This window comes from Heterodontus francisci, chromosome 12, assembly GCF_036365525.1.
Source record: "Heterodontus francisci isolate sHetFra1 chromosome 12, sHetFra1.hap1, whole genome shotgun sequence".
Lineage (NCBI taxonomy): Eukaryota > Metazoa > Chordata > Chondrichthyes > Heterodontiformes > Heterodontidae > Heterodontus > Heterodontus francisci.
Window position 1 is genome coordinate 64,825,609 of NC_090382.1, and position 13,203 is coordinate 64,838,811.

Below are 13,203 nucleotides of genomic sequence, written 5' to 3' on the forward strand. Positions count from 1 at the left end.
CTGAAAAAGAAGTGGCTGCAGAGGTGGTTGTAATCCAAAACTCTTGAGATTTTGGAAAGTCTCAGATTGGAAAACCGCAAATATAACTCCTCTCTATTCAAGAAAGGAGGGAGACAGAAAGCAGGAAACTATAGACCCGGTAGCCAAACATCTGTCTGGTGAAAATGCTAGAATCCATTATTAAGTAGTGGCAGGACATTGCTTGATTTCAAAAATCATAAATACAGAGTCAATATGGTTTTGTGAAAGGAAAATTTATGTTTGACAAATTTATTGGTTTGTTGAGGATGTAGCAAGCAGGGTGGATAAAAGGGAACCAGTAGATGTAGTGTATTTGGATTTCCAAAAGTCGCTAAATAAGGAGCTACATAAAAGATTACTACACTAGATAAGAGCTTGTGGCCGGGGGGGGGGGGGGGGGAAGGGTAATATTAGTTAGCCAATCCTCTAACCATGCTAACAGGAAAGTCTAGTTAAATGGGTCACTTTCAGGTTGGCAAATTGTAACTAATGGGGTGCCACAGGGATCAGTGCTTGGGCCTCAACTATTTAAAATCTATGTAATGACTTGGATGAAGGGACTGAGTGTATTGTAACCAAATTTGCTGACAATACAAAGATAGGTGAGCATGTTGCACCTTCACAACAGACAGTCAACAAAGGGATAGAGATAGGTTAAGTGGGCACAAATTTGGCAGATGGATTATAATGTGGGAAAATGTGAGGTTGTCCACTTTGGCAGAAGAAATAAAGCAGAATATTCTTTACGTGGAGAGACGCTGCAAAATTATACAGTACAGAGGAATCTGGGCTTCCTCGTCCATGAAGTACAAAGTTGTCATGCAGGTACAGCAATTAAAAAGGCAAATGGATTGTTGGCCTTTATTGCAGGGGAGGTGGAGTATAAAAGTAAAGAAGTCTTGCTACAACTATACAGGGTGTTGGTGAGACCATACCTAGAGTACTGTGTACAGTTTTAAAGGGATATACTTGCATAGAAATATAGGAGTAGGCCATTCGGCTCGTCTAGCCTGCTCCACTATTCATTATGATCATGGCTGATCATCCAACTCCATAACCTGTTCCTGCTCTTTTTCTCCCCCCTATCCTTTGATCCCTTTCACCCCATGAGCTATATCTAACTCCTTCTTGAAAACATACAATGTTTTGGCCTCAACTGCTTTCTGTGGTAGCAAATTCCACAGGCTCACCACACTCTGGCCGAAGTAATTTCTCCTCATCTCAGTCCTGAGAGGTTTACCCCATATCCTTAGACTATGACCCCTGGTTCTGGATTCCTCTACCATCGGGAACATCCTTCCTGCATCTACCCTGTCAAGTCTTGTTAGAATTTTATAGGTTTCTATGAGATCCCCCTTCACTCTTCTAAACTCAAGCGAATATAATCCTAACCGACTCAATCTCTGCTCATACGTCATTCCCGCCATCCCAGGAATCAGTCTGGTAAACCTTTGCTGCACTCCCTCTATAGCAAGAACATCCTTCCTCAGATAAGGAGACCAAAACTGCGCGCACTATTCCAGGTGTGGCCTCACCAAGGCCCTGTAATTTCAGCAAGACATCCCTGCTCCTGTACTCCAATCCTCTCGCTATGAAGGCCAACATACCATTTGCCTTTTTTACTGTCTGTTGGACCTGCATACTTAGCTTCAGCGACTGATGTATGAGAACACCTTGTACTGGAGGTAGTTCAGAGAAGCTTCAGTAAATTGATTCCTGGGGTGAAGGCTGACTTGAGGAAAGGTTGGGCCTATACTCATTGAAGTTTAGAAGAATGAGAGGTGAACTTATTGAAACATAAGATTCTGAGGGGGCTTGACAGGGTAGATGCTGCATTTATGCCAGTACTATTTCTAACTTTTTAAAGCAGTTGCCTTTTTGAAATTGAATTTTATGAATCAATCTTGGGTATGATTACAGATCAGAATGCTTTGCAGTTGTAACTGCTATAGGAAATTATGCATGTAACAGCAGAAACATTTGGCTATGGTCCATTATTTCCATGTAATACCTATGTTTAAAATTTTCCAATTTAAATGACATGCTGTTTTGTGTTCCATTTGAGAAATTATTTTTAAAAGGAATGATTTAGGGGTATGGGACAAACCTTTTTTCAATAGTGTAATTTTCAAATGCGAAAAGGCCTCCAACCAAAAAACCAGCTCCTTTGACGATTGTATATAGCTCATCTTATAACCACCAGATTACGTTTCAACATGAATATCTTACTATGATCTTCAAAGGGAATTGGGCAAACTTCCAGAAATCTCTTTTCAAATGCAACCCCTGCCATGATTCCCTTCAAGATGTCACCAGTTCCTCACTCCTGCCCTCCAGTAGCAGAAGAATTATTGAATCATGAGTATTCTATAATTTTGGTCCTTCTGGCTTTTTCAAATGATCTACTTCCCAGATCCTGAGCAAACTTCAAATGGAGATGCATTGTAATAAAAGATTCTCTTGTTAATGTAGAGAAACAATCTTCATGCAACATCTGTTTTCTTTGTGAAAGAATGAGGAGCGAAAACTACGAGCATTTCCTTGCGTAGAAATAAAATGGAAGAGCTAGTGGTGTATATACATAGACATCTGAAATTTTCAATGACTGTTAAGGAAAAAGGCTTGCATTTGTGTATCGCCTTTCATGACTAGGACATCCCATAGTCACAGTTGTACTTTAGGAAACGTGGTAGTCAATTTGTGCACAGCAAGCTCCACAAACAATGTGATGACCAACTTTTTTGGTTGAGGGATAAATTATTGGCTTGGATAATGGGGAGAGCTCCCCTATTCTTCAAAATATTGCCATGGGATCTTTTGCACTGAAGGCAGATGGGGCTCAGTTTAACATCTCACCCAAAAGACAGCACCTCCAATGGTGCAGCACTTCCTCAGTATGCTCAAGCCAGAGTTGAAGTTGTGGTTTCAAGCCCTGCCAGCATTTGAGGACTGAGGGAGTACTGCATTGTTCAGCATGTCTTCCCTTTTGCTGGGTGTCCATTCTGCCTGCCCTTGAGTACAACTCTGTTTGGAAGGACAGTGTTTATATTGGGTAGATTTTGCAGTTCAAGTGGATATTAGAATATTTCATAATCCCATCATTACACTTTAATCTGAGCATCTTATTGGCTGAGTATTGTATATATTTAAAGAACATTAATATGTTAGTGCTGTGATGTATTAAGGTTTTTTATAGATCACTATCCTTGTATGGTACTACAATTGTATAGACCTGCACAAGATAAATAGTTTCTTGGCATAAATGTGGAACTCTTGTACCACTAATTATGGAATGAAATATATTGACGTTTTATTCAATTGTTCCCTTAGGAGTTGAATGATTTGGCCCGTGATCCACCAGCACAGTGTTCAGCAGGTCCGGTTGGTGATGACAGTAAGTACATTTTGTAAGTTGGTCAAAAAAACATTTTCAGCAAATCTTGATTCTTTCTGCAGCAACACTAATATATGACTTAAGATTTTTTTAAATTCTTTCTGCAGTGTTCCACTGGCAAGCCACAATAATGGGACCGGTGAGTTTAAGTTATACTGCTCACTAAGAAATGAGGTGGTAATGTAAACAATACATTGGATTCATTTTAAACAGATTTTTTTTTTGTTTCAACAGAATGACAGTCCCTATCAGGGTGGCGTATTTTTCTTGACCATTCACTTCCCAACAGATTACCCCTTTAAACCACCTAAGGCAAGTATACTTGTTTGCATTAAATACCTTTTTTAATGATGTGACTTTGGCTTGATGTCGAGAGTAACTTTTTATATACCTATCTTACTAGGTTGCATTTACAACAAGAATCTATCATCCAAATATTAACAGCAATGGCAGCATCTGTCTTGATATTCTACGGTCGCAATGGTCCCCAGCATTAACTATTTCAAAAGGTATTTGATCTTTTCAGCTAAAAACTGATACCTTTTAAAATGTTCTTTAAATCCTAACCTCCAAGTAAACTTAATATATTTACCTATAAATACTATTTAACGATCAGTGTTCAGCTGTCAAATCCTAAATGCATTCTACAGTAAAGCAGATAATTCCTGTTTGTCACAATAAATGCCTAGATATACATTTCACAGAACGAAAATGTTTTGAAGGAGTTTGCTCTTTGCCCGACATTAATTCTGAATTTCTTCCCAAAATCACAACTTGAGAAATACTCCTCCTTTTAATTACTTAAGCTGTAATATGAAGTCCATCTTTGTTTATCTTTCAAGCTGCAAGCCATTCATGGGGCAAATGTCTTCTGTAGCAGATTTAGAATAGAAGTGTTTTGAATTCAGCCAATGCAGAGTTATTACTAAGAGCTATGTTGTGGACTGAGCCTGTGATGTGTAAAATCAAGTCTGTGGGCTAGATCTGTCCCATGTTGCATTTTTTAAAAATCAGTGCTGACCAATAGTCAGTACTTGCCCAAAAACTTAAAATAGCTTTAAGTAAGAGTTGTGGTCTTGTTCAGAAGTTACATTGGCACTTTCCCAGGAAATGTAAATATGGCATGCTTTAAAGGAAAGGTCATGATTGATTTGTTAATGTGATGTTAAATTGTGTTAGAATTGGTACTTCAGAGCATTTTGTACTTTCATACAGTCCCGTTGTCGGTCAGAAATTCATCCAGATTTTCATTTGCAATTGTTTCAGTAGTATGTGCTATACATATGGCAAACCTTTTTCTTAAGGCTTTTGTTCGAAAGCTTTATTGGCTCATTTAATTAGCCAGCATGTCTACAGTTCTCTGCTTTAAAGACTATGGATCATATTGTACCACCACCCCATCTATTGTCCATTCATTTGAATTGCTTAATTTCTCAATTGGCTTTCATTATGTCAGGTTGTTTGAATTGGTACTCCAGAATGTATTGTCATCACAATACATGCAATCAGAAATTCTGTTTGATCTAGAAATCTGCAAATGCACAATTTCTTGGGTAGTTATGATTTGAAGAAATAGTGCTTTGTAGTCTGGTGATTTCTAAGATTAAAACCTAGTTAAGAACTAATGATGCTTGTGGGGTAAGACTGGAAGATTGTATTGCTGAAAACAGCTTACAGTAACTGAGTTATGTCAAATTCCAGAATGGGGAATTGAGATTTTTAATGGTGTTGGGGATTGCATTCCACATTTTCAGTAAAAATTGGCTTGCTGATCAATACCATGCCACAGATTACCTCTATTGTTTACTTAGTTCATTGAGTACTAAAGCCATTTTTTTCTTCTGTGGCATCAAGTAGAGCTGACTATACTGATGTGACACAGAACAAGGAGTAGCCCACATAGATCCTCCCTTGCATCTGTTGACAGCTGCATATCAGTGGTGCCTGCCTGTGCATTTACTCTTGCCTTTCCTTTACTGGGGGAAATTTAAGGTGACTGGCAAAAGAGCAAGAGGCAACATGAAAAAAACTTGCTGCATTTATTAAAAAACAGTGAGGGTTTGGAATGCACTGCCTGATAGTGGTGAATACAGAGTCAATGGTAGCCTTCAAAGGGGAATTAGATAAATGGAATGACTCCAGACAATGCATAGAATGCACAGAGCGATCATGGGTGTCATCTGTGTGCGAATGTTTGCCAGCTTGCCAGTATGTATGTGCGTAATGACATCACCATGCAATGACATCCGCACCTCTCAACAGCCACGATCACCGCCTTCATTTCCCCTTAACAGCCTTCCTCCCCCCCCCCCCCAGTTTTGCGCCACCTAGTGGTTGCATTGTCAGCAAACACAGCCTTGGATAAACACTTGAAAGTGAAGTAAAATTTCAAGGATATGGAGAAAGAGCAGGGGAGTAGGACTAACTGGATTGCTCTTCAAAAAGGTTGGCACAGACACTCTGGCCGGGATTTCACTTTGGGCAGATGGGAGCTGGCTACCAACTGAAAAGTTGGTGGTGAACCCGCTTCTGCCTCGCCTGGGGATCCGACCTGCATTTTACGGGTCCCCAGGCTTTAATTGTTCCGAGGCGGGACTTCCACCCGCAGGAGTGGTGGCCACTGCTGGGACTGCAGCCCAGTTGAAGACATGGAGCTGGGAAGACAGGTAGGTTTTGGTTGCCTCACAGGGATAATTGGTCGGCCCCCGGGGGGGGGGGGGGGGGGTGGGCATGCTGGAGGTGGTTAGGGTAGTGGGGGAAGCCCCCCCAAATTCGGGCACCCAGTCCCCGATGAGCAGTACAAGTACCTGTAACAAGGTCCTGAATTCATAGTGAATATTGCATTTAATGGTACTTTGCAATTTCTTTTTTTTTTACTGATCGTTTCTTGCCACAGACCATTGTGATTTGTTATGAAGGGAATGATGTACACTTTTGGCTACCATAGTAGAATTTCTTTGATTGTTGTGCAGAATCTATTTTTTCTTTTACAGTTCTGCTGCTCTTTAACGCTCACTATATTTCAATATATCCTTTGTAACAGAATAGGGGACTGTTGATTGCAGTAGGTGGTCATGATGAAATTCTGCATCTGTTAACAGCTTTCAACATAAAAGATGAGGCATAATTATGTAGCCCCTAGTATGTGATTGAAAGGAAGTAAATGCTGCACCAACTGCATCATATTTTGTCTGATCTGAATTCTGGGTAGAAAAAAATTTGACTAATATTTGGGAAAGAATTCATCAATGCTTTTCAAGAGTTACTGTTTTCGTGTTAGTTCTAAGTTCTGTTAATTGTAGCAAACAGTTCCTCCCTTTTTACTTGGGTTGTGATACCAAGTCCAGAATCATTCTTGCAGGTGAGCGCTTGGTCCCTGTAAATCCAAAATATAATCACATGCATAATATTTGGTATGTGTTCTCTAGGAGTTGAGCAGAAATCTTTTGTATTTAGCTTGATGGATGGAAAATTATCAAAGTATGCAGAACATGACTTGGATTATGCACTGCAGAACACCTTTTGATTAAAATCGGTAGCAATAGACTATAATGTTTACAGTACCTTGCAGAACTCTCCCGTACAAAAATAAAGTGACCATCCAAATGCAACATGTAGGGTTGCCAATTCTATTTATCCCTGGAGGTTTAATTACATGACCTCCCACCTCCAAAGGCCAAGCCCAGCCACCACCACCTTTTTTTAAAACAATGAATTTTTTGAATGCCACTGTGATTTTTCCCCTCTGGTTATTTGCAGCAGTGTCTAGAAGATTAACTTTTAATTCCTGGAAACTAGAGGACAAACTGAAGGGTTGACAACCCTAAACATGAGATTTCATTGATCCCATAGTCTTCCAGTTCCTGTCTGTGGGCTCAGAAGCACTGAACATGCAACTAGGTGTGCTCTTTATAACTTTCTGACACCTTTTGCAGTTTGATCAGGAATAAAAGAAATTCATTATGTACCTTTTGAAAATTAAAGATGCTAATCCTAGTTGGAATTGAAGACCAAATGTCTGCAGTTAGAGTCTGTTCCTTGGCATGTTAACAGCTTTCATATAGGTGTTGTATACAAACCATTTCTCACTTTCTGTAATCTCCTATTCTGACTTGCTTGCAGAACAAGCAAGAAGTCAGCATGAAATAGAAAATACTCCAGTCAGGCAGTATCTATGGAGAGAGAAAAACAAAGTTGACATGTTGTGTCAATAACCTTTCATCAGAACTGGAAAACAGTTAATAGTTTATAAGGATGTAAAGAACTGGGGAAGATGGGGCCAGAGGGTCAAGTAGAGAAGGGAAGAACAAAAGATGGTATGTGATGGTGTGGAGAGCAGTGTGTCGTGATTAAATCACCAACGGGCTGATGGTGCAAGCAGAATGGGACAAGTAAAACAAAAGATGGGTCTAGAGAAGCTATAAATGATAACAGCAGAACTATTACCAGAACCTGTTGGATGGGTTGGGAGGGGTTGGTGGTGTGTTGCAGGATGGGGGAGGGGAGAAGTGGTTATGATCTGAAGCTGTTGAATTGAATGTTAACTCTGGAAAGTTATAAAGTGCCACATCAATTAGTTGAGGTTCTGTTTCTCAAGTTTCAATGAAAGTGTAAGAGGCTGAGGATAGAAAGGTCAGAGTGGGAATGTGACGGAGAATTAAAACAGTGAGCCACCAGAAGCTTATGTATCGAAGTGTTCAGCAAAGCAGTCATCTATTCTGCATTGGTCTCCCCAGTGTAGAGAGACTCTATCATCAGCAGTGAATACAGTATAGAAAGATGAAAAAGGTACAAGTAAATTGCTGTTTCACCTGAACAAAGTGTTTCAGGTCCCTGGAGAGTTGGAAGGGAATAAGTGAAAGGGCATGTGTTTCATCTCCTGCACTTGCACAGGAAGGGGAGTGGGTATTGGTGATGGAGTATTTCAGGATGTTGTGGAGGGAACGATCCCTTCAAAATGCTGAAAGTGAATGAAGTGATGTGTTTACTGGTGGCAGTAGTGTCTTCCCATCTTCTAAAATTTTGCAGAAATATTCTCAGGTTTCTCACGCGCACCCCCTTTTTTAAAATTGTCATTTAGCATGTATTTTCTCAATTTCTTCCTACCAAAATGTATCACCTCACTTTCCTGCATTTAATTTTCTGTGCCTGCCTATTCCACCAGCCTGCTTGTCCTTTTGAAGTTTGCATCTTCCTCACAGTTTGCTACATTTCCAAATTTCATGTCATCTGCAAATTTTGATCATTCCCTGTACTAAAGGTTCAAGTCACTAATGTATATCAAAAACAGTGGTCCGAGTACTGAATATTGGGGAACGACACTGTATACCTGCCCTTCAGTCTGATAAACAGTGATTCGCCACGGCTGTTTTCTGTCACCTTAGCCAGTTTTGTACCCATGCTACTACTGTCCCTTCAACTTCCAATTTTACTAACAAGCCGAATGTGATACTTTAACAAACTCCTTTTGAAAGTCCATACACACACCTGCACTGTCTTCACCCATCCTTATGGATCCTGAAACTTGAGCTGGTTGAGCAGAAGTTGTCCTGAACAAATTCATGCTGGATCTCCTTTAAGCAATGCTTTATTAGGTGGCTGTTAATTTGCTCCAACTTTCTTAAACTTGCCCACCAGTGACATTAAACTGAGTCTGTAATTACCCAGGTTCACCTTTTGAGCAAGGGTGTAATATTTGCTATCTTCTAGGGGCATTGCCCCTGTATCTAATGAGGATTGGAAAATGTGGCCCCCACTTATGCAATTTCTACCTTTGCTTCTCTCCAATCTTGCTGGCCCGTCCAGACCAGGTGACTTATCTACTATAAGTACTGTTAACCTTCCTCGTGCCTCCTCTTAATCTAGTTTTATCATTTCCACTAACCTGGCAACCTCCTAGTTTACCAAAGCTTTGACAAAGTCCTTTTTCTTTGGTAAAATACCTGTGCAAGGTACTCCAATACAAAACCAAAATTCTACAGATCCTGGAAATCTGAAATAAGAACAGGAAATGCTGGAAATACTCAGCAGGTCTGGCAGCATCTGTAGAGAGAGAGAGAGTTTTACAGACCTGAAACGTTAACGCTGTTTCTCTCTCCAGATGCTGCCAGACTTGCTGAGTATTTCCAGAATTTCCTGTCATTAGAATTATATCTAGCATTGTTTATCCAACTGGAAGATGAAAGATTAAAACAAAAATATAATTAAATTTTTATGTAGGATTTTGAGTTTGCAAATAAGATTGACTGGTTTCCAAATTGGGGACAGAATAGTATAGGTAGGATTTTTACAGGGTTATTAGACCACTGAATGCTGAGCTGAAGGCGGATATTGAGTAAAGGCTATATATAGCATGTTTAAGGGAACTGGTCCTTTTTCAAAATGGTTCACAAGGGGCTGGAGAAATGGAATTGGAAAGTAGAAGGCTCCAACTGAGCTAGCACAGCCATAATACAGCAAATGTTGCTTCTGTACTATAATTTGTGATTTGGTGCTTATGGCAGTTGAGAACTGAATTTTATAGTGCTGCCAGTAACACAAAATTACATTCAAAACTCTGGGAACTCAAACATGGCGAGATAGTGGCATGGTAATAGCACTGGACTAGTAATCCAGAGGCCCAGGCTAATGCCCTGGGGACATGGCTTCAAATCCCACCATGGCAGCTGGTGGAATTTAAATTTAATTAAATTCAATTAATTAATTAAAACTAGAATTGAAAACCCATCTGAGTAATGGTGCCATGAAATTATCGATTGTTGTGAAAAGCCATCTGGTTCACTAACTACTTTTTTTAGGGAAGGAAACTTGCTGTCCTTACCCAGTCTGACTCCAGACCCACAGCAGTGTGATTGACTCTTAACTGCTCTCTGAAATGACCTAGTAAGCCACTCGGTTGTCAAGGGCAATTGAGGATGAGCAACAAATGCTGGCCTTGCTAGTGAAAGAAAAGAATATTTTTTTTAAAATGCCACAAATTTGGATATAGAAATAATCTGGAGTGCCATTCAGTTTAGATTTCTTTGAAGATTGATCGTATTTTACCAATAGTTACAGAAGTACAGTATTAAACTGAGTTATAAATTTATATTGCCACATTGACAGTTGCTACCCTTTCCACTGATGGAAGTAATTTACAAATGAAAATGAATTCCATCCCTGTGCCATTTGGTTTAGATTGAGGTATTCTGCCTCCTCAGTTGCATTTTTTTTTACTGGATGGATGAAAATATTAATGCAATTCTTTATTAAAAAAAAAAATTTCCTTCCATTTTTAAAAAATTCTGGTGTAAATTATATAAGTATAAATATATGGAATTGCATATCACAACTTAATTTGAAATTTTTTTCAGTTCTTTTGTCCATCTGTTCACTGTTATGTGATCCAAATCCAGATGATCCCCTAGTGCCTGAGATTGCACGTATCTACAAAACAGATAGAGAAAAGTGAGTATTACATTTCAGCTGGTTAAACTCCAAGGTACAAGCTAAGCAAAACAATTTGTAGTTCAAAACAAGAAATGCTGATTTTAAGAAACCAATGTTCTAAGCAAGATGCATCATGGAAATCTGAGACTGATCATATCATATAATATTTGTAAACAATGGGAGAAGTTGCTCATTGAGTATCTGCAGATTCTGCTTGATTTACTCATTAGATTTTATGTTGGCTAAATGCATAGTGGTAGTTCATGCCTTTTTTGAATTAAAAAAAACAATTACTTTTCCAAATGAATGGTCAGATTAACCATATCTAAACTGTTTTAAAGTGTGCTTTAATTTTCACACTTTCTGAATTGCCCACTGTGGCTACCAATAAACCAGCAGTTAAAGTGTGTTTGAGTTCTGACCCTTTTTTAATTTTCCTTCTCGCCTCACCTTCATTGTACCAAACTCTCACTTGTATGTATCTGATTAGAGCACTAAATTGTTAATTTTAATATGCCCAACTGTAAATTTAGTCACATTTGGTAATGTACAGTTCTAAATCAAGCTAAGACCTTGCTGTTCAGTTTACTTACTGTAGTATTAAATATCTTACAGAATAGTATTGAATATATACTTGAAAAGGAAAATTTTGCAGGATTATGGGGAAAGACCAAGGAAGTGGAATTATTTGGACAACTTTGAAAGAGCAGGCATGACAGGCAATGGCTGCCTTCTGTGTTGTGATTCTATGGCTGTGTATTTAGTGCTTTTATTTTTTCTTCTAGATACAACAGAATAGCTCGGGAATGGACTCAGAAGTATGCAATGTGATTACATTAAAATGTTGACGAACCTCTTAATACAGCTGGGGGAACTTGCAAAACAAATTTCTTTGGTTTCCATTTGACTGCTTTCTTTGAGCCCATGCCTCTTCCCCTGTGCACATGTTCACCTGATCCAGCAGTGCTGCGTTGTTTTGTGTACATATTTGGAACAGCTGATAGAAATGCCCCTTTCTCAATTGTTTGAAATTCTGACTACTTACAAAGCAAGTGTTAATGTCCAGTTCTTCAATCATAACATTTTTTGTGAGACTAAAAGCATTCCTGGTCATTGTAACAAGATTGTTCAAAAAAATTCAGGGTTTAAGTGCTTCCGGGGATGGGAACTTTTCCTTTTATAAGATGTATGTTGGAATTCTTTTAAACTCATAATGGTTATGAATAATAGAATGAAGAACTTTAATTTGTTTAATGTTTTGCAATTTTTATGCTGAAGAATGCAAATCTACATTCTAGTTAAACGTTGGAATGGAAAGTTGGAAGCATACTTGTGTCCTATGAAATTAAACAGCCATTTGAATTGTCTCCCTCAACAGTTAAATGGATTGGAGCTATTAGTTAGCCAGTCATTCAATTTTCCTATACCTTTTTGGGTTCTATTTGGCATACAGTGAATGAGTAGCTAATAGCTCTAATTTTTTTTTGTTTTTGTTAACTAATCTTAGAAGCCTCATCTGGATGTAAGGGTAAAAATTCATGACAGAACTTGTGTATATTTAATGACCCAAAGGCTCTCCTGGAGCTTGTATGTTCAAAATGATTAATCTGTGTAATAAACTGATTACTAAAATCATTAAGTAGTTCTCTGAACAGGATAAAAGATGAATTGAACACTGCCATCTTCAGAATCCGATTTTCAAAGAGTGGTAGTACTTAAGTTCAAGCGATGAGCATGTGGCAGCTAAGATCTTAATCCGCAGTTGTGTTTTATGATGACATTCTATTTGCAGTGGCTAACTTGCCAGGAACCTCTTATCTTAAGTCTAGTAATTATGTGGTAGAGGTTTGTGTCTCAACTGCTAAAAGTTATATCTTAACCGTGGTTTATTTTGGGTGGGCACTTGGCCTATTCAGTTTGACCACTAGATCTTTTCCACTATACTTGATCATTTTTTCCCCTGAGAAAATTGCATAGGACCTGACAAACTTGCATTGCAGATTTTCATAATGCAGCAACAGTGCATACTTGCACTAATCTTACAGCTGTATACGGAACTTGTGAAATGAACTGGCTTATGTATAACTTTTGAACTGGATTTCGAAATTGACTGTTGCCATATGTATCCTGCATGCTCAACTATGAGGCATTAGATATGCTATAGCTGCAGTGCATTCAAGTTGATGACCCTCAGATAAAGCTTCAATTTGAATTGTGAACTTTTTAAATCCTTTTTATTCTTGGAGGATCAATTTTTGGGAGGGGCAGTGGGTACTTTTTAAAATGTTCCTTCACCCACCCTAATGTTAAAATTTTTCTCAGTTTGCACATCATAGATACAGAATAGGAGGCCATTCAGC

At 38.8% G+C, this 13,203-nt stretch overlaps 1 protein-coding gene across 8 annotated transcripts in view; it reads left to right on the forward strand.

Moving 5' to 3' along the window:
• ube2d2 (ubiquitin-conjugating enzyme E2D 2 (UBC4/5 homolog, yeast)) overlaps positions 1-12,478 on the forward strand; it is a 38,298-nt gene extending 25,820 nt beyond the window's left edge. For 4 of the 8 annotated variants that reach the window (XM_068043537.1, XM_068043530.1, XM_068043536.1 and 1 more), the window contains exons 2-7: positions 3,352-3,415; positions 3,523-3,554; positions 3,650-3,727; positions 3,819-3,924; positions 10,768-10,861; positions 11,629-12,478. In XM_068043537.1, coding sequence (XP_067899638.1) covers position 3,415; positions 3,523-3,554; positions 3,650-3,727; positions 3,819-3,924; positions 10,768-10,861; positions 11,629-11,674 — 357 coding nt within the window. In that variant the 5' untranslated portion in view covers positions 3,352-3,414 and the 3' untranslated portion in view covers positions 11,675-12,478. Of the gene's footprint in view, positions 1-3,351; positions 3,416-3,499; positions 3,555-3,649; positions 3,728-3,818; positions 3,925-10,767; positions 10,862-11,628 lie in introns of those variants that run through there. The other 4 variants (XM_068043534.1, XM_068043533.1, XM_068043538.1 and 1 more) reach the window with 3 other exon arrangements.
• The last annotated feature ends 725 nt before the right edge of the window (positions 12,479-13,203 follow it).